The sequence below is a fragment of the Patagioenas fasciata genome, chromosome 12, assembly GCF_037038585.1.
Source record: "Patagioenas fasciata isolate bPatFas1 chromosome 12, bPatFas1.hap1, whole genome shotgun sequence".
NCBI classification, from domain to species: domain Eukaryota; kingdom Metazoa; phylum Chordata; class Aves; order Columbiformes; family Columbidae; genus Patagioenas; species Patagioenas fasciata.
This window is the reverse complement of record NC_092531.1, coordinates 16,831,426-16,859,320: the sequence shown is the minus strand read 5'-3', so window position 1 is coordinate 16,859,320 and position 27,895 is coordinate 16,831,426. Positions and strand designations below refer to the sequence as shown.

General features: G+C 36.6%; 1 protein-coding gene across 10 annotated transcripts in view; it reads left to right on the top strand.

Annotated features, from left to right (window-relative positions):
* The window catches only part of MEF2A (myocyte enhancer factor 2A), an 84,266-nt gene that overhangs the window by 23,080 nt on the left and 33,291 nt on the right, over window positions 1-27,895 (top strand). For all 10 annotated transcript variants that reach the window (XM_071813992.1, XM_065847284.2, XM_065847282.2 and 7 more), the window contains exons 2-3: window positions 11,845-12,043; window positions 16,228-16,431. In XM_071813992.1, the coding sequence (XP_071670093.1) occupies window positions 11,990-12,043; window positions 16,228-16,431 (258 nt within the window). In that variant the 5' untranslated portion in view covers window positions 11,845-11,989. The remainder of the gene's footprint in view (window positions 1-11,844; window positions 12,044-16,227; window positions 16,432-27,895) is intronic.

Genomic DNA, 27,895 nt, shown 5'->3' with positions numbered 1-27,895 from the left:
TAATTGATTCTTACTTGGGACCTCAATCAAATTTTTTTTGGTCCTTCACTTAAACTTCTATCAGCTGTATCTTCTCATTCAGACTTTTTTAGTGGCTCTATTCTTGTTTGTCAGGGTTCATTGACAGAAAGAGAAATTGATTTTTTTTTTTAAGTTTTGACAATTTGTTTTTAATACAATAATGGGAACAAATGGCTGATGCTTACTTTTATTTATAGTTATTGAGTATTTTATTCCAGAAGCTATTGAGACAGATGTTTCAATGCATCTTGCTATTCACCACTTGAATCACGTAACTTTCCTATGAAGCAGTAATTTTCGTTAGGGTCACGTGACTTAAGTTTTCTATTTGCAGTAATCTGCAAGAAAGGTGGAATAACTAGATATTATCATTTACTCTGCCATGCAGGTATAACAAGTAACAAAGTTACGGTAGCATCATGAATTTCCACATGACATCAGAACCGAATCAACTGACTATATATGCTGGTTTGTTGCCATTGCTAAGGAAAAAAATAGTTTCAAAGTTAGTTTTAGAATTTGTTTTCAATTCAGAGAACAGTTCTTGTCTGAAGATACAGTGTACTATAATGAGTGTAGTTTAGGTAACATTTTTGCAAGTGAATCAAAGCGGCTAGGTTAATGTTATATTAATGATATATGAATGCCCAGACTGCCAGACCTCATGTGCCAATAAAGGAAAAGGTTTATATGCAGGAGCAGAAGATACTCTAAGTAACATTCTTGCTTCTTTTCTTAGTAGAAACAGAGTTTACTATAGTATGCTTAGATGTTGGGGTATGTATCTGATGTACTTTATTTTTAGTGGCCTGCCCAATACTTGTTTGGGACAGCATTACCTTGTGATTGCCTTTAAGAAAATAGATGTTGAAATGGAGGGCAGTAACACCAGCCTTGAGGAGGGGGTGTAGAAGGGGAAGAAAAAAAAGGATTATGAAGTACTAGGATTGGTAAGATGTTTTAAGTCTTAAGGAATTTCATTCTAGACTCCTTTTAAAAGTGGCTGCTGAAATTAGTCTGTGGGAATGAGGCTGTTTCCTGACCATGGGTGCCCAGCACTGTCTTCCCAAGTTCATTGGTGTTGCTTATATTCTGCATGTTTTTAATCTTTTTCCAATATATCAGTACTGAGATGCAGCTGAGTAGATTCGTCTCACTTCTATGTTATTTTATTGTTTGCTGCCTGTCTGCCTCACATTCTGAGACCTTGAGATTATAAAGAAACTAGTCTCTATGCATGTTTGGGAAGGACCTGTCCTATGATCTGCTGTAGCATGTCAACAGTAATGGAGGTTTATTTAACTTAAATATAAAAGTACTATTTGCTTAAAAGGATTCAGGGAAGGGAATAATTCACTGAATTTTTGTCTTAATTTCTCGGAAATACAATGTAACTTTAAAAAAAAATATTTAGACATTTGAACTGGAGGTATATCTGAATTTTAAAATGAGGTTCAGTTTTGAACAAAGGCTACGGCAGCCACAGAAAAAGAATCTTACCACTAATCTTTGTTAGAAACTTGTAAGCGTCTTTATGGTTTGCGGAATGCCTTAGTGAGGCATGCAGGCTGTTTGAAGCATTATGTTGTCGTGTCTGTCTGGTTTATAATTGTTGCACTTCAGCAATATGACTGCATGCTGTCATTTAATCAGACGTCGAACAAATTATCAAGAAAGCTTTCTGGATAATTGTTCAGTGATTTAAAGCTTCTTATAGATTCTTTGGTGTGTGATATCTCTTCTGTTTGTTCTTGGCTTTCCTGTTTTCTTAAAAGGGGGGATGGTGCCTGCATGATGTGGAATCCTCTGGAAGACTAAAAATGTACATTATTTTTGTTAAGAATGAGAGGATGCTCAGGATGGAGATAGTTATAGAGACTACCTGTTACAGCAGACCAAAGGAAAAAAAAAAAAAGGAGCCTGCAACTTGTGCAGAACATGAAGAAAAACTGATATACTGGTTCTGGAAGAAGCAGATAGTTAAGAATGAGCTAAACCTTAGGAAGAAGTTTCCCAAGTACAAAATGGGAGCATATGCTGCTCTGCATCACAAAGCCGCGGACTGGAGCCAAACTTGGAAACAAAGGCCTGTCTGACAAGGAAGAATCTTGTTTATAATCCTTCTGTATCTCTGTTTTGTCATCTCCTTGCATTTGACCCCTGTTAAGAACTTTAATACAATCTGGCAGTTTTTGGTTTGAAATCTGGTTTGACGAAGCTCCTTGTAGGAGAAGGTATGAGCAGAGCCATGCGAAAGCTCTGGCTGCCTTTGTATCCCGTTACATTCCTGAAGTCAGCTGTAAATGTTTTTGATGGCCGTAATGTTTGTTCAGTAAGGTGTTGAAGTTGCTGTCCTGCAGCTGTTTGTTGCATTACCTCAACAGTTTGTACTTTGTGGGCAGGGTGGACAGTTTTCTTCTTTGTAAAAAGTAAAAATGAATTATTAGAACTTTAGTCATTGGTAAGTGTTCAGACCTTCACCGAGTTTTAGAAGTCTTGCTGCAAATCACAAAATCAGTTTGCTGAAGTACCAAGCTAGTACAGTTGTCTGCATCAGGTAAAATCAGTGCTAAATAAGATGATTACCTCATAATTTGTGTTATTTGTTTTTTTTCAGTAGAAGAAACTAAAAAACAGAGGCAAACAAATGCCTCTTATGTACATATTTCCTAAGGAAAAAATCTGCTGTGGTTTCTACTTAGAAAACTGTGCCAGTTATACACCAGTCAGTTTTAATATACTGAGAACAGACAGTGCTTTACTTAACTGGAGAATTGCTTATTTGGCATTTGCTACAAAGAAGCTGAAGTGCAGCCTGCGAAATTTGAATACCATTTTAAAGGAGTTTTTGAAGGATAAGAGTAAAAAAAAATCTCATAACGTTGCCCTACTGTATGTGCTGTGTTCTGAATACTTTTTTCCTTCCTGTCTTCATTTCTATAAATTATAAATCTTTGTTAGGATACTGTTTGGCTTAGTGCAGTTGGCACCTTGTTTGATTTTGAACTATGTGTAAAGGTAGTGAGTTGTATTTTTGTGACATTGCTTTCAGGTATTTGTGTGTGGTTTGTTTTGTGGTGTTTTTGTTTGTTTGTTTTTTCCGATATAATCCAGCTGTGAGCTGCGGTTATGATGCATCACAGTTTATATAGAGGATTATTTTTGTCTAGTTTTTTGGTTATGAATGTTCAGTTGTTTATATGTAGGTTCTTTGCTGTTCTGAATGATTGTAAAATGAGAAAAAAAAATGCTCACTAAAAATCTCAGCACTCCTTAGAAAAGGTAATGTACTTAAATCACGTACTTCTCATCGACAAAAAGGAGGACAATACTCCTTATGGATAGAGACATCCAAATAGAAATGCCAGGAACCTGAATTTTTAGGGTTACTTTGATATGTTGATGCTTATGTTTCAAGTGCTGCTCCCACTGAATTCAGCCTGGCATGGCTATGTTAAGAAGTCAGAGCAAAGCTTCCAATTTATAAAACAATGAAAACAGTAAGTGACCACATACATGAAAAAGAAAGTGATGCAGCTTGTCTAGAATTCAATAGAATTAATAGAAATTCAAATTCATAGTCATAGAAATCTGACCAAATAAATGTAGTGGTTTAGAACAGTATTCAGCTCTTGTAACTGAAAACATCTTCTGTCCACTTACAGTCTTATTCACTGAATGGACTTCGACTTGCTGTGCTCGTTTCCATTGGGTTAAACACAGATGTGACAAGTGAGGCAGAGGTGTTGTAAGAATAAGGTATACCTTTGCCAAATGCCTGTTCTTATGCTGAATAAAGTTACCTGTATTCTTCTAATCTATTGATAAATTGAGATGGGAAAAATAATGAGCCAAGATAGCAGGAATTTGAGTGTCACTGTGGTAACTGATGAAATATGAAAACTTCTGGAAATATATTTCCTAATGATAATGCTGCTGCTTAAAGTAATGACTCAACGCAGTGGTATATAACACGTTTGTTATGTAAAGATGCATCAATGAGCCTGAATAAGGCTGATGAAGTGTTAAGATGTTGCAAAACCAGAACAAAGCTCCATTCTGGTTGGTGAATATATTAATTGGAAATGGAACAGTCCTGCATGTGTACTTTATTCTCTCTTATTGCAGGATGAAGAAAAACATTGAAATGAACCTTTTAATTGTCCACACTATTGTAGTTACTTACCAATGCTTGTGAAGATGTCTCCTCAGCTGATTCTTACTGAATCATTAGGATAGATTTAAAGAAAGGAAATCATCTTCCCAGCTGAGAATAGCAGCATTATTTTACTGATTTTTTTTTTCTTTAATTTTTTTTTTTTTAATCCCTCCCCTTTCCCGACCCCTTCCTTAAGATGAACGTAAATAGTTCATTTCACAGGGCACTGTTTTGTCTTCTGTAACAGAGGAGAGCTCTTTTGTAGCAGCTTTTTGTTGTCGGTGAAATTGTGTATAATTTAAAGCCATGTCTAGTAGACATGTTCATATCAGCGTTTTGGAAGGTACATTGTGATGCTTCTCTTCTTGGAGGCAGAAAGGACTTTTGATAAGAAGTTTAAATGTTTTGAGTTGCGCTTTGGGCTTGCCATTGTGAAAGTCATGCCAGTGCTCTTCTGTTTCGTTATGGAACAATCCTATCTAAACTTAAGTTGAGATTTCTACCTCTCATTAATTAGTTTTCCAAGAGCTGTAAATGGGGAAAAAAGGGAGGATTATCTTGTCAAAAGTTTTAAAATTGTGATCAAACTGACATGATTGTACTAAAAGCTGTGGTTCATTCACTAGGAAATGAGTCTTTCTGGCCATAGTTTTTAAATATTGGGTTTTATTAATAGCATTCAGAATCCCCTTTTTTTATGGCTATTTTTGTATACCATGGAAAAGTCACATCTTTCGACAAATTATGTGATAAATTAGGAAAAGTTCCTTGAGAAACTCTCTGGAGCGTGTTTTCCACACTGCTATTCAGTCATGCAGTTATTTTCTTAATCTGTTTGTAGAAGTCTGGCAACAGAATTCTTGAGATGACTTAAAATATTAAGTTGTGCTTCTATCTAAAATTGGATTTTAATCCAGAACTGAAAGTTTAGTTCTCTTTCTGTGGTCTTCTTTGTCCACTATTAGCTCATCAGTTTCCAGATCTTATTTTCCAACTGCATTCTAACGTGTTTCTGAGAATGTGAAGATAAAGTCTTTTAGAAAATATCAAGACCAAATTTATGAACGTGAATAATAAAATAGAATTTAAAGTCACTTGAAAATGTGGTAAAGATTTATGCTTTTTCAGGTAGCTCGTTAAGGGTTATTGTACTTCAGGGGAGTATAAATGCTCAGAATAGGATGGTACCTATTTTTTGAACGTAAGCACTAGGCCAACAAAAGCTTGTAGAATTTAACTGTGAAAGATCTTTGAGTATTGAATTTAGCTGAAATGTGAACCCATTTAATTTGAAATAACTAACTAGAGCAGAATTTCTGGCTGTCCCTGGTCCTGGACAAGGCCACATTTGTCATATTATCTAGGAGTGCATGTACTGTCATAGGTGATGCGGATAATTCTTGAAAACTGTCTGGTCTGTCAGCTTGGGAAAATCTCTCTTTAAAGAAAAAATGTACATTCTGGGAGTGATAAAACTTTTTTTTAAAAACGGGTGTCTGAATCTTAGTTCATTTTACATACAGCTTAGATTTCTGTAGTTCTGTTTGCAAGAAAAGGTAGTTATTCAGCTTAAACTTAGGACTTAAAGCACACAGAAGAATGGCAGAAAAGGCCATTTTGAGCAAAGGTATGTTTAAATAGTATTTGGGAGTTGCAGTTCTTTAGTAAGACCATATGTTTTGAAAGTACTTTGAGATGTTTTCTAATATGCCTTCAAAGCTTCATTTGAAAAGTTGTGTAACTTACAAATGAGGAGCTCAAAAATGGATTTGATTTTAGTGTGGAAAGTGAGGACGATGTTTAGTTGCAAAGCTCCACAAATTCACTCTTACAAGTAGAGTTTACTGGAATGGTGTAGTATCGAAGATGTGCATTGTTCTTCCCAGCTGAAAGAAACAAGTGTTTTATGATGCGTAGAATGTCAATAAAGAATTGTTTATCACTTCCTTTTGGCTTTTTGGTTATTGTTGTGTGTGGTTTTTTTGTTTTGTTTTTTTTTCCTCTTGTCCCACTTTTAAAAAAAAGTTATTTTGGCTAAGGGTTGTATTATTGTTTTCTAACAATGCCTGTGTATCACTTGCTAGCTGAGGACCTAGGAGCTCTGAGACCGGTCTCATTTTCTGTAAAGCTCTGCTTGAATGTAGAAGAATGGCTCCTAAACTGAGGATGGAAAAGATATTTACTTCCTGATATTGTGATAACTGCAAGAAACATCAGATAAATGACAACATGTAGTCTTGTTTTGAAGGGCCAGGCCATGCTGTTGTTTTACACTTGTATTTTACATTACTTAGAGCGTTGTATGATGAGAGGGCTATGGAAATGTGGCTGTAGGACACATTTTTGTGACTGTTTTTGCACATTGAGTGTCATCTCTGTTAAGTGCAAACATGTAGGTAGATGGAGTCACTTTGCGTGAAATATTAATTTTAAAATCTTGCTTCAGAGTGGTAGCAATGAATTCTGGAGCAGGGCTGGTAGAATGTCTAGAGCACAGTAATAACATCCCATGGCTCTCAATATGTTTCAGTGCAGATCCAAATCTGAGTGAATATATTTTGTATAATTAGTTTGGGATTTAACAAAAAAGGTGTCTGCAGTTGTATACTTTTTATGTGGGTTTGCATTCTCTTTGAGGTCATGAAGAAGAAAATGTTCTTATCTCTCACTTCTGGTCATCCAAGTGGAGTCTGAGAACCTTTTAACTAACCTTTTGGTTAATGAGTTTGAAGACATTATTTGACTCATTTTTTTCTAGCTGTTTCCACTTAAGAGCTATGGGGCAGGGAGGGAGGACATCGTTACATCATTACAGGTACTATGGAAAAGTTAGATACTCTTGTTATCTGCCTTGTTAATGTATAAAACAGTCAACACCTGGTAATGGGTCTCATCTCCATCTTGATATGTATGGGAATATTCACATTCTGGTCACATGCCAAATGATAGTTACAATTACCAGTGAATGTGCAGTTTGACCGTGATTCGGTTGTGCAGTCCATGCCCATCAGTTCGTGCTAGAAAAAGACCTGTTAACCACAATTTAGTCAAAATTACTGTCTACTATTTAGTAAGCCTTACCTAAGGCTTACCAGTGTAAGATGCATCTATACAGATGTGTGTTTTCATGCAGCTGTGGCTTTTGAGAGTTACCATGCAAATTCTCTGATGTCATGGCACTAATTTCTCTATGTGCATTGCAGTAAATGAGCTGTGATGAGACTGTAACTGTCAAATGTAACCTGTCACCGTGCTGGTGAAGTGGAAGTTCTAAGAAAACAAGAGAGGCTGAGGGAAGTAAAAGGAAAAAAAATGAAAGGAGTGTAATTCTGACACATTTTTTCCAAACTTGTTCTGCCAGAAGGCTTTAAGACCTTGTGGAGTCCTGCACAGATACAATTTGTTTCCACTGAACCCTTGAAAGAATCTTTTAAAATAGGTCAAATACAGTTTCCTTGCTTTAAAGTTGTATATCTCTCACTATTTATGAAACTGCAAGCAACCTTGACAACAAACAAATTGATATGGGTTGCTGAAAATATGCATTCATGAGGGTATATTTTTGCATAAGCTTCCGTTGTCTTTCAATATTTACTGTGGTGTTTTCACATGTATTGGGGAAGGGAATAAATCCAGCTAATTTGGAATAAAGTTTATTTTTATACAATAATAGAAGCTTTTACTTGAACAGCTACAAATATATTTTTTCGTGTTATTATTGCAAGCTGTCATTATTTTGTTTGAAGCTCATAATAAAGCACATGGAGATTTTTTCTTCTTTTTCTCTACTTACTCTTATTGTTTTGTTTAATAGATGCCTGAAATTCTTATTAAAAACAGAAAAGGAAAATATTTTGCTTCTGTATGCCCATGCAAGTGATGTAAAGCAGTTTTTGGGGCTGTAATTTGATTTTATCACTTAAGGAAGCAGAACTTTACCTTTGTCAAGGTTACTTCACATTAGTTTCACATTTACTTTCAGAAATAAAGGTGCATTGATCTTCATAAATGTTTGCTAATTTTCCTTTATTTGGGCAAAAGTTTGTTGGTGATCAAAATGAAATAGCTTTGTGACTTAAGAATTTTACCTAAGTATGTTTGCAGTGCAATTGTGATTTAGCAAAAATAAATCTTTGCTATGTACACTTTTGCTGTTACCATCTAGTGGACATGATTTGATGTCTTGCATAGTTTTGTTGTTACTCAGGATGGAAAATAAAACTCCAGTGGGATCAGGGATTAGAAAAAGGAGAAGTCATTGCTCCCATGAGGAATGTGCGTTTGTCGTTGATGGTAACTTCCCATTTGGATGTCCTGAACCCACATGAAAAGTGGCTTTTTACTGCACAATTTACTCAGATTTTGCAGATAGTGTCAAGATCCTTTCTACACTAAGCTCATGCCAAACTTACCTTTCAGTTCTTAGCTTTGAAAATCAGCTTGTATGTGACTTAAATGCAAGGGATGCTGTATTCCAGAGCTGGGTTGCCTTTGGCAAATGTGTTTCGAAGGCAGGTTTCTGGTGTCCATAGTAACCTGTGGAGAGGGAGCAGAGGCTGGAACCAGATGGGGACAGATGTGCAAGTGGGAATTTGGAATCTGCTGTGTGAAAAAAGTGCTTAAGGTTGAAGAAAGTAGCAGCCCTAAGATAAGGGGCAACACTGGACAGTTGTAAATTCACAATGGGTTGAAGTGTTTATGCCTAAGAGTGCGTACTGATTTTAAGAGATCGGAGATAACACCCCGAAACTAAAGCAAAACGTTGGTGAAAATTACTGTCATATTTCAAGTTTCTCTTTGTATGATGGTACATGGAGCAGATAGTGTTTCCCTGCAGTTGTTTCTTCCATTAGCTTGTGAAAAACATCAATGCATCTCTTTTATTTTATATCCTTAAGTATATATATTGCACAATCTGATGTCATGGTTCTCTTCCTCTCTACCCGGTTCTCCCATGAGTGCTTTATTTTATTCACTGTATAGATTTACTTTTAAATAAATGTTGCAGAAGGTGGAAATGCTGAGTGAATGATAGAAGACCCTATGAAAAAAGTGGTGGCTCCACAAAGGAGTTTTAAAATTGCATTCTGGAGTGGTTGATTGGGGTAGCATTCTTTAGTTTTGAGTGAAGGTAACTAAAGGAAGATGCACTATAGGTGTCAAAATCAGGACTAACATGGAAGGTGAAGGTGACTATTTGTTTACTGCCTTGTATAGTTAAAAGTCCGTGGATACCAAATGTAATTAGCAAGATCAGGCTCAAATGAAAGGATACGTCTTCTACTGTGATGATAACTAAGCTGTGGAACTCTGTGCTTCTAGGTGCTAAAAATTTACACAGATTCAAAAGTAACATTCATAGAAGATTTGATGGACAGCTTTAAATCCGAGATTCCATATATGACTCCAGAAGTTCCTGATTCAAAGATCACTGAATATCTGAAGAAAATACTTAAAAATACTGCTTTTAAGTGATACCTTTTTATTCCTATATTCCTCCTTTACCCATCCTAGTGATATTTGCTAATAGCCACAGATAAACTGCTGGAGCAGATGGATCTTTGGTCTCACATGTGGGGGCTATTTGTATGTACTTGCTAGGATGGTGAGTGCTTTTAAAAAGCAGAGCAAGGAATGTGGTAATCTGTATTTAGAGAACTGTTTCAATAATGTATGGTGTATTTAAAAAACCAAGCGACACATGAAGGAGGGAGTCAATTTTATGAGCTGCTTATAGACACCCTTTTATTAGTTATGTTCAAGGCATGCAACAAGATTTTTGCAGAACTAAATATAATATGTGATCATAGCATGAGCTGACTTTTTTTTTTTTCCCTTAATGAAGTGGGGCAGCTGACTTAAGACTGAACATTTAATGAATTGAAGCTTGGAGTCCAGCAAACATTCTTGGTGACCTGGGGTTTTTTTAACAAAAAAAGGTATAAATTTTACATGGAAAGCAACAGCTGGCATATAAATATTTGCTTTGTGCCATTGGTTGTGTAGAGGCTTGTTCATCTGGCCTTAGCTAGCTATTAATACCATTTTAGCAGCACCCTGGATTTTTTTTTTTCTTGAAGAAAATGAAAGGAATGCAATGCCGATCTATGCTCTTAAGGGTGTGCTGTATAAAAAACGTCCGGTGCATATCCTTTTGACCAACGGACATCGTATTATCTTAGTGTTGGTTTGATCTTAAATTCCATGGAATAGTATTTCTAAATACCGTTGACCATTTTATGATGTTTTACCAAAGCAGTCCTTTGATATCGGGTAAATATAAAATGACATCCCTTCACTTTGTGGTGTTTTTCCACCTCTTTTTTTTTTATTTTCTCTTTTTATTTTTTTCTCCCAAGCTGCATCAGAATGTCATGGTTGTTTCCTCAGTGTAAACTGAATGTACTGTGAAGTGTAGCCTGTGACTAATCGCCTGTTGCTGTCTCTACTTATTAACTGTCTGACGGTGATGTGGTTGCACCATTTTCTACACGTGGCCTCCAGGATACGGCACTGTGACACCCATAGTAAAATATGCAAGGCTTGATTTCAAAAGACATTTTGAGTTGGAAAGTTAGAGAGGTTATAAGCTAATATTGTTGGTGTCTTTACCCTTTTTGTTTTAGTGAACATTAGGTGGTAACAGAATAAGGTGTACCTGTTTTCATGTTTATACATTCTAGGATACAGATGATGCTCTAGAGGCTATTTCTTCTCAAGTGTTTTCCAGCTTTGTTGAATTAATGTTATCCTACAATTCAAGCAGTATGTTTGAGATATGGCTTAGCAATTTTTTCTTCCTAAAATCCATTTAAATTTTGTTAAATATCAGTGTTTTACAAGTCAGTTTGGTGCATTAGTACCAGAGTAAAATACTTTGATGACACACTGTCTTTTCAAGTTGCATGTGCTCTTCCTAAACAATTTACCAAAATGAAACAAGTGCTGGACTGGTAATCGGTTATGGGCAAAGATGTGAGTTACAGATTATTGTAGAGAGAGTAATTACGTGAATATCTTCATTACTGACTGGTGTCTTGATTGCAGTGAAATCGTTGTGAAAATATTTTCTGTGGTCTTTATCCTTTTAAGTAAAGATATTCCCTTTTTCCTTCTCCCTTTTGCTTCCCAATAAAACCCCAAATATTGTCTTATGAAATGAGTTGGAATTTGGTTTGGGAACAGAAGCTTGATATTCTTATGACTTTGTTTCGTTATCATGATGATGATTTTACAAGACAAGCAGGAAACACAAAGTATTTTGTTTATAAGGTTTCCTAAGCTCATTAATGGAATTTGCCAGAAGCTTGCGGGTAGATTTTTGAAACCTCGGACAACTCGAGGCCTAAAGCTTTTAGCAATGAGCACCACCCCCTTTGACACCTATAAGTAATTCTGTACACTTTCAGTTGGATACCTTAAAAAGGTGTACAATTGAAAGTGTATGAAATTATTGGCCATTTTAAATCTGTAGTTTGTAGGTAGAATCTAGCAAACTAGTTGGAGTTTATTTAATTGGAAAGATGTAGTATAGTATTTTACTAATGCAAATACTTGGTTCTTCACCACAATTATTTTATGCATGCACGTTTTACAGCTATACAGGTGTTTAATGATGCTTCCTCCTTAATAATTTGTAATTTTTTTTCAAAAAAAATTTTTAGGGGCTTATAAGAAGAAATAGGAACCTTTTCTCAAGCCGAAGACAAAGCAAAAGGAAACTGTATCATGTGTTAGAATACTGAAGAGTGACATTTCTTGGATTAGTATATTTCTGGATTGCAAAGCAAAAGAAAGAAGAGGCCGAAAATGGGGAGAAAGAAAATACAGATCACAAGAATAATGGATGAACGGAACAGACAGGTGAGAAACAAGGAATGTGCATGAACATGTTCATCAGTAATCCTAAAAATGAATGGAAACTTTGAATACGTTTATTTTCATTTGCTCTTCTAATGCTGAGTTTTTTATGCATGTACTTACAGCTGGCATTAGCAGAATACAAATGTTTCTCAATGGTTTTACTGCTGTTTGAGGGAAAATTGTTATTGAGTAATATCAATTATTACTTTAAATCACGTTCACTGTAAAACTACTATTTCTGTTTAAATGATGCCCTAGTCTTCACTTCCAGTAGATTGGAGGACTCTGTTGAAACGGATACCTTGACCAGATAGCTGCTAGGAACACTTAGTAATGAAGACAGAGAAAGGAGGAGAAATCCGGGAAGGGATGTAGTTGAAGTATTTCTGCAGCCGCTTTGACATAGAAGTGTGAAATAGCTGTGAACATTTATCTACAGCGATTTGGATATAGTAATGAACTTTGTTAATATTATTCTGTTGAAAAGCATTGATTTATATTTCTTGTAAGAGCTGTTTGCTACAGCAGTCTTTAAAAATTGGCAGTCAAAAGGGAAGAATACTCTAAAGTGCACTGTTCTAGGGAAAGCTGCTTAGTTGGGTGCTCTCACCCCAATAAAGTGATGTCCTGTGAATTTCAGAAGTACCAAAAGTTGATGATTGTACAGAAAGTTGTATTTCCTCTTTAATTCTAAATTGCTATGCGAGACATGAAAAAAAGTTTGAATTGGATGTTGAAATGTATAGTGGGGTGTCTGGAAGGATATGTTAAGGAAAAGTGTTGTAGGAATGACTTATGATCTTTAAGAATAAGCACAGTGGGTCAGACCGAAGATGCCGCTAGGCCACTGTCTTTTGTGCGTGATGGTCGTAAGCAGTAAGTATAGGGTAGAGCTGCACATGTTAGACGGCTTTGTAATCCTCTTCCAGCCTCTAACTATTCTTAGCTCAGGGATTTCCTGAGCTGGATGTGGTTTCCGTATATTTAGTAACCATTAATGGATTTTTTTTGTTGGGTGGTTTGTGGTGTGTGTTGTTTTTCTCCCTGCCCTCCTCACCTCCTCCCCCAGTGAAATTGTTCAGTTATCCTTTAAGCCCTTATAAAGTTGCAGCATTTACAAGATCTTTTGGCTAGGATTTCCTGTAGGCCTGTTACCTATAGGAAATTGTTGTTTCAAGAAACACCTCTTCGTTTATCCTTAGTCATGGCTCTGCTAGTTATTTAGCTCTTGCATGGAAAAAGCAGCCGTCACTCCCTGTCTAGTCTGTCCATCTTGCTTGTTATTCTGTTGACCTCTGCCATGTTTCCTTATTTTCTCTTAAAGCACCTCTTTCAGGCTGAAGCACCCCAGCTTCCTCAGTTGTTCTAATGTATTTATAGTATTTTATTTGCTTTTTAAATTTCTCCTGACCCCCAACTTGATGTTGGGGTAGTGTCAAAATTCCGTGAGGCTGTCTTGCTGCCGCTATATCAGCTCAGAGCCCATTGTTTTGTTTGTGAAATCAGGATTGTTTTTCTCCCTGTATCACTTTAAAGCAGCGTAAACTCTGAGAAGACTATATATAGCAAGAAAAGTGTTATTGAAGTTTGGGAGAAAGCCAAGTATTGTGTTTGAACAACTTTAATCACACAGTGACTGTATGTTTGATGTAGATAAATGTCTTAAGTAGATGTAGTAAAAGCAGATGAATTAATAACTTCAGTTCTTTCAGATCTTGCTCTAGAACTTCAGGAAAGTTGAAGAGGTGGAAATTGATCCCTCTCCCCACTTTTTTTAAACTTATTTGGATTAAGTTAGACAACCTTGGTTCTGTTCTGCTTGAAATACAAATAACGTTCTACTATACCCTGACTTTGGTGTAGTGGGTTTTTTGTTTGTTGGTGTTTTTTTTTTCTTGGATCTCCATCTCATTGTTCAGATTGGAACAATGGAGAGGAGGAGAATTCATGCATTCGTATCAGTTTTTATCCCACTTGTACCATGGCAGTGACTAAAGCAAAATATGGGGATTAAATTTTTATTTTTGGCTGTTTTTTTGCTATCACTTTTTGGGGCTTTTTTGTGACTAGGAAGAGACTTAAGGCTCTAACTTAAAAATGGAATTAGGGTTACCAAACTCAGAGATTATAACATACTGCATCTTGTTTTTAAAAGGTTTTAAAGAGATTCAAGTAACTTTTGTTAGTGGAAGCAATTTTTTAATGTGTAGAGGTGGTGGTGGAGTTCTTGAACCCCACTGGTGTCCTGTGATTTTGACAGCTAGTATATAGAGTTTTAATGTAGTCAGATGCCATGATGCACAGGATATTTAGGTACTAGTTGACTACTGAGAATTCATTTCATTGACCCAGGTAAGGAGGGCTTTTAGGGTTTGTTTTGCCAAATATAGTTCAGTCGTGTTCTGTCAGATTTTCTGTGGCACTCATAGCTGGTTAGTAGGTCACTCAAGAACATGCATATGATGTCCTGTTTAGGTGTTTATTATGATGTTTAATTTTTTTGTTGTTGCTTTAAAATGAGTAGAATGGGATAGAGCTTTGACTGGAGAGCAAGTTCATATAATTTACGTGAGAAGAAACGCTGTAGTTTTATCAGAAGCATCTTATTTCTGATGGGATTGTATGTTAGCTCAAAATGGAATATATAGACCACTCCTCTGGGGGGTTAGAATTGTTATGAGACTGTCATTGTATTATTAATTAAACAGTCTTATCTGCCTGAATGAGCTGCAGGACATTTATCTTCATTAAGCTGAAGAGAATAAAGTACAGTAAATTAGATATCAAAGGAGCTCGGTCTTGCTGTTTTTGCTCTCTCTTCCTCGCCTCATATTGCTAAGCAGTATTTAGAATAGTGCTGAGGAAGCCATTGGCCTGCAGTAAAGATATTTTTGGTTTTAGTGTGGTCCTAAATGGCACACTAAGTGGCAAGAGGAAAAAAATAAAAGATAAATGAAGACTGAGTTTATAATCATCTATGTGTGTTGAAGTAAGGCTTGGACTCCAGTGGTAGTGGGGTTTGTGCTAATGGCTGCAAACACAGAGTGAGAAATTGACGCTGGCCGAGAATCTTGCATGTAAAAAAAATCTCACAAGTAAAATAGCCTTACAGCAGGCGAGAAAGAGAACATTTCAGAAGTTAAGATTGTCTGCCAAGGATCATACAGGTCCTCAGTGGAACTAAGCCTTCAGTCTTTTCGCTTAATGACTTTTCAAAGTAATACAGCACACACACATGTTGTTTATAATGCCTTTTTCCTGACAAAAGCTAAACAGTAGTACCTGTCTATACCTGCTCACTCTTGGGTAACAAGTGTCTTGTAATTGAAGTATCAGAAGAAGAACAACAGCTATTAAAAAAAAAAAATAATAGTTTCCTCAAATCCCCAGAGGAATTCTAAGTTGTTCGTAATATCTCATCCAAGACAGGATAAATATATGCTAAGTTTTGTGAAAGAAGGCACGTGTAAAGTGACAGAACTGCTAGGAGACTTAGACAACCTCTGTTTTTAAAAAGTGGCTGTATCGTGTTATATGTGGATAGTAAGATTTCCACCTGCATTTGGGAAAATCACAGCCTAGTAAAACTTATGTTTGTATGGTCAATGTGTTGAATTGATCACTGAAAATAAGATACTAACAGAAGATGCATTAAAGTAAAATCTGCCAAATTTTTTTGGCATCTTGTCTTACTAATGTATTATAATTGTTAAACAATAAGTAGATAGAAAGATCTGCTTACCCTAGTTGAACCTTGAATGTGTTACAGCACTTAAATAAAATTGTCTCAGAGATAGTCCTGTATCTTAATGGAGCTTCTCACCAAATGTGCTTTAAAAGGGTTGAATAAAAAGGTTATGGTAAGCACTCTTCATCTGAACATGGATTGTGCAAGACTCACAAGAGGCTCTGTTATTAGCGGTCTTTAAACTCTAAGAGTTTTCTAAGTTAGAAACACTACACAGGAACTTAGGGGGAATTGTGGTTACCAAAATATACCTGAAATTCCATATTCATGTCTGTCTTGGTCTTCTGTTTATTACCTCCATTGCTGCTGTTGCTAATCCAGGTTTTCCAAAATCATAGGCACAGTGAATCTAGGGGAGAGGGTGCATAAGTTAAAACAGTGTGTGGGGGGTTTGTTGTCATGTGTTTAAAAAAAAATCTTATTCTTTCTTCTCTAGGTCACCTTTACAAAGAGGAAGTTTGGATTAATGAAGAAGGCATATGAGTTGAGTGTACTCTGTGACTGTGAAATAGCACTCATCATTTTTAACAGCTCTAACAAACTCTTTCAGTATGCCAGCACTGATATGGACAAAGTTCTACTTAAATACACAGAATACAACGAGCCCCATGAAAGCAGAACCAACTCAGATATCGTTGAGGTAACAATTTGAAAAGACACATCAGTTTTCTTATCTCCTTAATATCTCAAGTATAAAGCAATATAGAGTATTAGAAGATATTTTAACCAAATTTATTTAATAACTTGAAAACCTTGTCATAAAATGTAAACTACTACTTTTAGCCTGGTTTCTCTAAAGCAGTAAGTTGTCTTTACAGCCATATTGTTTTCCCATCTGCCCTCCACCCCCTGCCAGTTTCTGGGAAACCGGTTTGATTTCAACCACATTTGGCAAATAGAAATAGAGGTGTGAAGGATGGTTGTTTTTCTGGGGGAGGGAAAGGGGGAAGTGTTCAAGGTTTTTGTAAAAAAAAAAAAAAAAAAAAAATCGATTGGATGGAGAATAAGGTCCACAGAGTGCCCTCAAAGACAATTATGGTTGACCCCTTTTCTCTTCTGAGGTAGTAGCCACTTTACCTGTCAAATGTTGGACACAGATCAGATCAGCCACAGCCTGTGCTGCCCCTTGTTCAGGCAAAACACCCCAACAAATAAAAAAACCCGACCAAAAACTAAACAAGCAAACAAACTACAAACAAACAAAACACCCCCACAAAAAACCACACACAATAAATGAATCTGTGGAGCAAATGAGCTTAATTTGATTTGCTGTCCAGTCACTCTGTCTGTCAGTTAAAGCATTGCAGAATGACGGCAGTTTCTGCAGTAATAGAATAGCATGAATATATTTACTCCAAGGTATTGGTTTCGTCTACTTTTATTAAGCTTGTGCTTTATATGGGAACTCTTTCCAGTACATAATTTCTAAATTAGGTGCAGTAGAAATCAAGGATTTTCTTGGCAATTGGAGCCTTTCTGTGCTGTAACTGCATTTCAGATAAGAGTCGTGTCTCCACTAGTCCTGTAAATAGACCAAAGCAGGTGGCTGACTTAAGTGTTTCATTTAAATTCTGAAGTTGTCTTCTGAACGGATGCCTTGCTTTTCAGGAATGATTTAGGAATAGCGATTAGCCTTGTATAGCTGAAGAGTCTATTGCCAAGGGGATCACAGAGTACAAGGAGGATACTAGTTGATGTTGTAAGTAAGTGTTTTGATAAAAATCAGGTTGACAGAACTGAGAAATAGACAGATGCCTGATATTGCTTCCTGAGAAGATTCTCTACTAATTTGTCAACTGCCTTTTATGATCAGAAAGGAAACCTCCCCAACTTCTGTCTTCAGCGTTGAGTACTAATGAGAGGGATAATACAAGCTTTGAAGAGTTGGAGGAGTATTACTTAGTCACTGGATTAGTATAAATAAGGGTTAGTCACTGTAGAGGAAAGGAAAACCTCATTCTTTCAAGATGAGCTTTTGACTGTGACAGATGTGAATTTGAAATAGGGAGGCAAGCAAGTCAGTGAGGCTGATTTTTGTTCTGCATCTGAGGCCTCTTTGTGTTACAACTTGAGGTAACAGTGCTTCGTGACATCATGAGGAGCAAGAACCTCTTCCAAAGTAACTTCTATGCAATACTCCCTGTAGTTTTGGGGGGCTTTTATTGATGGGTTTTTTTACCAGTATCAAGCGTTTGACCCCTGGCAACTACATTAAAAAAAACCCAAAAAAAAACCAAAAAAACAAAAACACTACTCAAGTCCATATGTGGTTTCTATTCTGGGGGAGCATGCGAGTACTCATCTGCAGATTCTTGCTCATTTTCCTCTGTAGGTTTACTAGTAGTATAATAGTGTGGCATTTGGGGCTTTACTCTCATTTTTCAAATGTAGTGAATTCAGGAGTGCATCTCCCAGGCTTTTCAGATTAGTCTTGTGTGCTCTTTAGTCTGCTTGATTCCGACCCCTCGACTGCACACACCCCCCTCCCCCCGCAAGTAAAAATTTATTTATCCGGAGTGGCGAGCGTGTACCTTTTTGCATGGTTCTGTTTACGTTTGTGGTTTTGTTTATGTTCTTTAAGTTTAGATTCTGGTAGGATTAAATATTTACAAGCTCAGTATATGTAAGGTAGAGTGAAGTTTTGTCTCTGGATTCCAGGAAAGAAAATAATGTGTACAGTATTTCAGAGATATACTCCACAGTTTCATTTTTTGCAACTGATTCCATTTCAGATTTGCTGTGTGTCTATGGTAACTTTGTAGTCCATTAGCTGGTGTTCCTTAGGCAATTAAGAGAGATCATGCACTGCTTGGTTTAATTTCGCCTTTGGCAGATGCTTGTGGAACAACAGAGGTAAAGTTACAGCACCAGCATTTTGGAAACAGTGTGAAAGAATAATTTAAAATGGTTTCTCTTTATTGCACCTACGTAGAAATACAATTTTAACAAATAAAAATGACAAAAATACCCCTAAAAATCTGGCAAATATATACTAAACCAATTTAGAATAAGTAATTCCATTTTATGGAGTAATAGCTGATGTATAAGTCTTAGTTAACATTTTTATAATTCACTTGCTTCCTTGAATATGACAGATGGTATTTATTGTGATGTAGGCTCACTGTGAACCTAGTCTTGACCCACTGTGTTCCTGATACACATGACAGGAGGGAATTTTTTGCTGTGCTAGAAGAAAAGCTAATTCTACGTAGCTCAAAAGCTGTATAAGGGAAGAAACAAATCTACTGTTACTTATTTTCAGTACTGGGTAGATGGCAATGTTGTCAGTGATTAAGTGAAATTGATGAGACATTTTCCCCTTACAGTTACCTCCTGTTCAGTTTTGGCACAGGAATTGCTTTGATATGCCCAGAGCTTGGTATCTTCTGTTGCTACTGGAACCTTTGTGTGAAAACATAGTAGGAGGGAGAGCGCTGGCATCTTAAATGAATACTTGCTTTTTTTCTTTTAAAATATGTGCTCTTATGCCTTTCCCTCTGTGTTACTGTAGATGTGAATGCTCTTCTGCTGCCCTGTACCTATTATTTTCAATTTTTTTTGGTGTTTTATGTGTTTTTCTTGGTCCCATTTTTGTTTTTAATTTCTGTAATATTTCCTTGAGGCCAGTGAAACTTTACTTATGGTTGCTGATCTTCTCATCTTTTACTGAGGTATTTACTTCAGAGGTGGTGAGTGGAATGCTTCCTTTAAGCCTCATGAAAGGAAATAATGTATCTTCTGTTGAAATTCCAAAATAACCCTTTAATATGATTTTGGAAATACAAATTATAAATAAAAAAATTCTTTGTTTCTTGCTCTTGAAGAATGTGATTCTTTCCACATCAGATGAGAGAGGTTTTGGTCTGTTGTACAATAATGTTTCATTTGTCTTATTTTTTGATAGTTATGTGAGTCAAATCTAGTGCTCTTGCACGTGTTGGATGGACCATCTAGGAATATTGAAAAAAGTGAAATTTTCCTTCAGTGTGCACTTTGAATTCTTGAAATATTAGGCTCATGTATTTGGTTTTACAAACTGTGATGGCACAGTTGAAGACTGTTACTCTGAGCTACTCTGTAATTTGAAGGACTTGCTGTAGGTGTTACAGCATTTGATGCTTTTATTTTCATGGACTTTTTTTCTGTAGCGCATTATTCTCAGCAAGTAATTATGTTTCCTGAAGAAACAAGTAGAGTGCTTCTGCAGACTAAAATGGGAAGGATTTCAGGTTTTATCAGGATTCTATATCCATATGGTCAACAGAATGTTTTAATATATATAAGACAATTTGAGACTTTGAGTGTTGATCTCTTGTTTAAATCAAAGGAAGAGAGGGAAACGAACAGGCGCTCGTACTCAATCTTCTTTAGTGTGGGGGTGTTATGATTATTACAGCTTCTCTACAAGGTAACACTTCCATGTTGGGTCCCTCTGTCATTCAGAAGGGCCTCAGAAAGCAGCGGTTGCTCAGTTGTTCCATCTCTTCCAGCCTCCATTTTTCTGGGAGTCTAGAGCTGAAGGCAGGCCCTTCTTGCATGTTTACTTCAACTTTTTGTCTCTTTTCCACATTTAGATGTTCCTTGAGAGCCCCAGCAAAGCAGGGTTTGTTTGGCCTGCGCACGGGGGTGGGTGGGTGGGGTGTACACATTCCATTGTATCACCTCATCAAATCCAGGTGATTTGATTTTTAGGAACCTGTGTAAAACGTGACCTACTTTGCCAGTTAGCATTTGTGCCCATGAGAATTTCGGATAGGTGTCAGCTAATGAGCCTCTTCTGTGTTGTGTAGTTTAATGCTGTTTTCAGTACACTATAATGTGCCGTATAAGGCCTTTACCACACATATTGACAGCTGCCCTTGAAATACACAATCTGTAACAGAATTCACAACTAAGAAGTATTTTAAAAAATCTATCTTAAATAATATCAAGTAATTATTGTAAACATACTCATTCATGTAATAGTTTTGACATAAACAAGACAGAAAGCAGTGTAAGTAAGCCAGTTGAATCTTACAGAACCTGGATTCAGTGCATCATCCTGCATTAAAATACCAAATGGGCACTCTGTTTCTCTGCCTTTTCACAACATTTTAATGAAGAGCTGTTATAGGAGCAATACGTGTTCTTTAATCATAGATTTGTAGTATCAGAGATGCAATTGTCAGATCCCAGCTTTGAGTAAGCACATAGATCTCATCTGTACATGGAGAGCCTGGAGCATAAAGAAGCAGATGCATCTCCACAGCCAGATGGAGCATATGCCAAGAGACAAGTGGAACAGTGTGGGGAGAATAAACAGAAAAGTTGGTGTTGAAACACTATGTTTATAAACCAAAATCTTTTTGATTTTGTTTTTTATCCAGTCTTCTCCACCTCCTCAGCATTGCTTCTTTTCCAGGCTATGGATTACCAACATGTATTTTGAACTGTTACTGGTGTGTCATTCAGTATGGTAGTCAGTTAACCATAGGATCTTATGAGATTTTGGTAGCACTTGAATTGGTTCATAGCTTCTATTTGTTTTAATTGGAGTGAACTCCATATGAAAGTGAAGAATTAGGAATATCTCAGTATAAGTGGATGCACATATGTAAAATTAGATGAGAAAGATGTCCAGTTATTTGATCCTATTTCCTTCCTTGCCGGATACCTGGTGTCTGCAATTTGGCAAGCAACTGCTGTTAAAAGCTAAAAAGTAAGATGGTGGAAATTGGATCACATTTGAAAGTGTGTTTTTTGGCAATGTTTCATAACAGAAGTTACTGATAAGTTTTTGAACGTATTTTTAAAAAGGAAGAGAATATAACCAGCTTCAGCTGAAAATGAAAACTGATGCTTAATGTAGATGACTAAAATCTCCAAGTTTACATGAAATTTCAACACAGCTTTGTAGAACCGAGACGGGGCTGAGCAGCGATACTGTGAATGTTGATATTTAGGCACGCACTAGAGATTGTGGGAAGGTTGACAGTGCTGATTAGTTAATGTTGTTTTGCATTCTTTCATATTTGCTAGATGGGGAGTAGCCAGAAGTGAGCTGGACTTAAGGGAGAAAAAAAGAAAAAAAGCCCAAAAAGCTTTGGGCTGATACAAGAATACAGCTGAGTACTCTGAATAGTGTTATTACATGGTGGTGGTGTTTGGACCACTTGGTTTTGTCCCCCGATAGCACGGACCTCACTGTGGACATAAGTGGTATATATTTAAAAGAAGGAAGAAGCTTAGAAATGCTTTCAGTGAAGTAAGGAAATGACTTTGTAATCTGCGCGTGATACTGAGAAAATGTAGGCATTATTGGACTTGATTTGCAAACTGATTATGTAAATGTAATTATACTGCATATAACATTTCAAATAATTTGTAAGCGGTGCACAAATGCCTTTGAGACATTTTTAAGGAGGTGATTGAGGAGTATTTCTGTATGGTTAAGGACTAAGATCTCACTTTTAGCTTAGCTTAAAAAGAGAAAATGCATGAAAACTGAAGTGGTCTGGAATATGATTCATCAAAACCATAGCTATATAAATATATATGTTTGTGTGTATGTATAGTAGATTGAATCTAATTTTTTCTGGTAAAGTGTTTGCTATAAACGTGGCTTTTCAAAGGGTATGCTTTGGGGTTTTATTGCCCGCTCAGGGTTAAAGAAGAAACAGTTTTCTTGAAAAGTTTAAAATGTGGTCAAGGTAACAAATAATTATTTTTAATATAGTGACAGAAGACACCTGTGTACTTTGTGCTGAGCAGAAGTTACCCCTTATGCTGGTGTCTCTCTTCTCCCTCTTTCCGCCCCCCCCCCCCCCCCTTTTTTTTTTTAATTTGGGAGATTAGGTTCCACACTTAATTCCCAAAGTCATTTTATTTGAACTGTTTACTCTTATCATTAGTTTTTCCATATCTTGCATTTGGTAATATTTTTCTACTCTAAAATCTCTTAATTCTTTGGCTGTGCTGAAATTGTTTTGGGCACACTGGTGATTCATGTTGACATGCCCCCCCCCCCCCCCCCCCCCTTTTTTTTTTTTAATCGCACAAAATCGACTGGGTTGGAAAAGACCTCAGAGATCATCAAGTCCAACCCTTGGTCCAACTCCAGCCCATTTACTAGATCATGGCACAAGAGCCATGTCCAGTCTCAGTTTAAAAACCTCCAGGGCCTGTGAGTCCACCACCTCCCTGGGCAGCCATTCCAATGCCTGATCACTCTCTCTGCAAAGAATTTCTTTCTAATATCCAGCCTAAATTTCCCCTGGCAGAGTTGAAGCCCATGCCCCCTTGTCCTATTGCTGACTGCCTGGGAGAAGAGACCAATCCCCACCTGGCTAGAACTTCCCTTCAGGTAGTTCTGGAGAGTGCTGAGCTCACCTCTAAGCCTCCTCTTCTCCAGGCTAAACAAGCCCAGCTCCTTCAGCTTCTCCCCATAGGTCTGGTGTTCAAGTCCCTTGTTGGTGACTTTCAGAGAGCTGACAGTGGTAGAAAAAAAGTTTTGTTCCTATTTAATGTAATTTTGGGTTCCTTCATTTCTGATATGTAAAGAATTGCCAAAAGTATTTGCCTGCAAATAATCCAAAGCTACACTTGCCTTTCATCTAAACTGGTGATGAGATTTAGTGTTTTAGGGTTAAGAACACTGGATTTCTTCTACCTCTTCAAACAATGCTGGTGTTTTAAACCTACCATGCTGTATTAATAGTCTAAATTTTGATGAATTCCAGCTTTAGTCACTAGTTAAAGCATATATATATATATATATGTGTGTGTGTGTGAAGTTTCTCTAGAATGCATCTTAATGCCTAGTTCCTGAAGTCTCTTGCTAACAATGGTTGTGCTTAGCTGTTGGATTACTGCTAGTAATTTTATGTAGTTCCCGTTCAGATTGCTCTCTGTGCTACGACAATCCTATGACAGTCATACTAGTGAGATTATCTTAAAGCTGTGACATTAAATTTGCTGTGGTGTTCTCCTTATTTTTTTAATAAACTAACAGACAAAGCTAATTGCTTGGTTGATGAATGACAGCTTACTTGGCTGTGTACCAGTAGAATCTCAAGTCGAAGCAGATGACTCTCTAGGAACCTCTGCCGCTGTGAGGTCCAGAGTCTGAAATCTGTGTCGAATACTGGTAGAGGACCTTTGTGTGGTACCTGTCTACCAAAAACTCTGCAGAAACAACCCTGCTAATAGGAGATGTGGATGTATTTTAAGAACCAAGATAACTTTGTACTTCAGTTAGGTGACACACCAAGATTTTGAGTTGGTCATAACACCTTATTTTTCTCTTTGAGAATTTCTTTTCCCGATTTATGTTAATCTCTCTGCAAAGGGGAATGGATGGTGTCACAGGTACAAATATAGTTAGTAAAAAGAAAGAAAATACCTAAATCTTTCCTTATTACAAGCTATCCGTGGTTTTGACCTGGTTGTCTTAATGAAATGGTGAATTGTCCTGTGAACTACAAGGTGTTTCAAAAAGATAGACCTGGTTTGAAATCACTGTATCTCTGCAGCCATGAACTGCCCATAAATGAACATAGAGCATGTATAAAAAGCTTACTAAAACTTGAGAACTCATTAAACAGTTTTTAAATTTTTGTGTGATTGTGACGTTGCCATCGTGAAATACAGGGTGTTTCAAAAAGATGGACCCAATTTCAAAGCAGTATCTGGTCAGCTACATAATGCTGCTTGTCCTCTGTTATGAAGTCCTGTGTTTATTTCCCAGCTGTGCAAATGGTGGTTTTGGAACTGATTCTGCAGTGTGTTTGGAGAATGTATTTACGTGTGAAATCTGTAGGGCAGATACATGAAGTCCAGTTCTCACACTCACTGCTCATGAAACACGTATCAAAGATCTGGCTCTGGATGTAGCTGTTCTGGAGACACTGTGTTAGTGGGATTGAAAAATCTTCTCCAAGAAAATCTGTAAGAGCTCACTGCTTGGTAATGCTGGAGTTCATGCAGGCAGTTACACAGATACATAATTATTTACTTGCATTAACAAGTTCTTCAGCTGTGCTGGTCTCATTTTTTCTGCAGCCCTTGTGTTGCTGCAGAATTTGGTGCGTTTTGAAATTCTGTAATTACAGTTAGAGTATATTTTTGCTTTACAATTTCAAAGCGAGGACCGTGACATCTGTTAATCAAGAGTGAGTGACTTTACACAAGCTGTGCATCGAAAGAGTAGACCCCAAAACGATGCATCTCCTGGAACTGCAGTAAGATAAATAAGTGTTCTTTCCAATGATACTCTTTTTTTGTTGGTAAATATGCCACAGTAATATTATGAACTGGGATAATGCTTACATGTGTGTGTGCACAAACACCACACCTGTTAAAAGCATGCACATGTGCCCATACATACTTTTAGCTATTTGGCTGTAGAGCTGGACACCTTTTTAGGTGGAACAAAATGGCATTTCCATACCAACATTAAAGGTAATTGAAGTTTGTTCTGATAGATATTAATGTAGCCAGTTCCTATAATCTTACATGTGAATTATATTTTAATAATCACATAAATCCGTAGAATCCAATAGAATTTTTATTTGGGTATAGTTGCAATTTGTGTTGTAATTACTGTTTTGATAATACTAAGTTGTCTGGAGAACGTGGACTTTGAAATAGTTTCTGTTATCTTTTTCCATTGTCAAGATCTAAGGAGAAATTCGGGGCAACGTAGGCAGGTAGGCCAAAAGAAACCCATTCTTTTTACATCATTGAATTGTAATCAGAGTTGAGAAAATTTTTCTTGGCGAACCATGAGTAGGAGACAATATTTTCACTGAAGAACTTCCAAAAGATTTTGAAGGATATTATGCAGATGAGTTGCTACACTTGGAAACTTTTCATGTTCCATATGGCTTATCTGCAATATACTGTTGCTCAAAGGAGGCATCCAGTCTGCTGCTGCTGATTTATATTTTAACCATTAAAAGTATGTGAAGAGGTATGTACCAAAGCATGTATGTGTACCTGTATATAATACGTCTTCACTTGAGTAAGGATCAAAAAAAGCATTTATGTACTGTAAGGTATCTTTAACGTAGAACTGTGTTTTACTTGGTTTTTACATTAATTCTCTTTGCTGCAGACTGCAATCTCTGAAAGGGACTACAAAAGAGATTTAATTTATATGCTAAGGAATAGTTTTTGCTTCCTGAAGATGAAAATAGATCTACTTGGTCTTTAATAATAAGATTGAATAAGATCAACTTAAACTGCCAATTTAGTACTCTTTAATGGAAGAATCTGGTTGATGGTACTTTCTGTAAAACAGGGGAAATGGAAGCCTGCTCAGTGGTATGATATAAAATTTAATAAATAGTAAGCTATATAGAAAGTGAAACAGAGACAAATGCATCAAATCTTTGAGAGCTTGGCTTAGCTTTCACTGTGGAAAGAGTAATGTCAGTGCTAATGGATTACTAGTCATTTTACATCTCAAGAAGTTCATTTAGGAACGAGCAATCCAGCTTGTTTGTAGGTCAGCAACTGCGTTATAAAGTCCACAGTTTAGAGATACTGGTTCTCAAGAATCACAAATATAAGTCTGGAGTTTCCCTTCCTATATCTTATAGTCCGGTGGATTGTGTGATATCCTAGGGATGAAAAGAAGACTGTATTTTATAGCCCGTAAAACTGTTATTCATTAGTAATAGCTTATTATGTATTTAAAATCATGTTTCACAGCAAAGATGCTTCAAGCTAGAGTTTAACTTTATACCATATCACGTCTAAAACCCTTTTGTATGTGTTATTTTATATAAATGAGAGTTTGGATCCTGAGTGCCATCTTTATCATATCTTGGAGGAATTTGACAGCTAGCTTTCGTGTTTGGCAAGCTTGGGATACATGTTAAAATTTGCCAGATACTGGAAGTGCTCCAACATTTGAAACAAGACTGTGTCTTTTCTTAGAGTGGTATGTAACAGGGACACTGATAAAATTTCAAATCCTGAACATTTTTCATCGGTAAACGATGAATACCTTTGTCTAAAACTGAACATAGCAAAGCATTGCCTAAAGGACTCTTTCCTATATTTTATGGCCTGTTGCTAGGCAGGCTTGTAATTTTTGTTTGTAAAACCCTAGAATAAGTAATCTTAAACCTCCTTTCTTTCCTAACATACTGTGATATTTGGCCAAGAAATACAATCATGATAACAAACTTTGTTAAAGTACTGTATTCAGAATTTTTGGTGTCTAGATATTTTTGCATAACATAAATTATTTACATTTAAACTACCACTACTAATTGAGCACAAGTATGGAAAATATTATTTAAGTAAGCTAGAAGTAGAATAGGTCAGATTTTCAGACTTTGCTTAGTATGCCTTATTTTGACTGGGGAGCCTACAAGAGAGATTGGTGAGCCCTTGTTCTTTAAGAAGTTAAGCTCTCCAGGTTGCTTAGCTTGTGGAAATGTCGGTCGTAATCTAATTTGATCTCCTGTGCATTTCACTGAAGTTTTGAAAGCTGGGCACCTCTCTGCTTTACTGTGCTGTTCTGGGATGTATGTCTTTGTGGCTATAATTAGAATGTGAAATTCTAACTGATAGCATAGCAAAAAGTAATTTAAAATCTGGGAGGGGTACTAAAAGGAATTGTATTAGGGCTAAACTCAAGTAGCCTCCTAGCTCAAAGGAATGGAAAACAGCTTCCTAATGAAATTTGCAGACGCTTCAGTGATTGAAGTTGAGAATATTAATAGAGCCTGAGGAAAATTTACAAAACTTGTAAATGTTACATAAAATAATCTAGTATATCTACCTATGAAAAATTAAAGCCTACAGAAATAATGTTGATGAGCTTCAAACACAGAACACTGTTGCTGAGTCGAATGATATGATTTTCTCTGGCTATTCACTTTTGATGCGTACACTGCATTTAGGATTCACCCCTACTTGTATTTTGGACACTGGTAAAATTTGTATACACAATGCTACTGTTTAAAAGCTAAAAATACTTTTCAGTCACTAAGAATACTCCTTGGATACTTTAATATGTTGTGTACATAATAAAGGAGACATAATTATGTGTAAAGGATGATACACCATAGTATTGTTCAGGGTGATGAAAGTGAAATATTTTGTGTTATAAA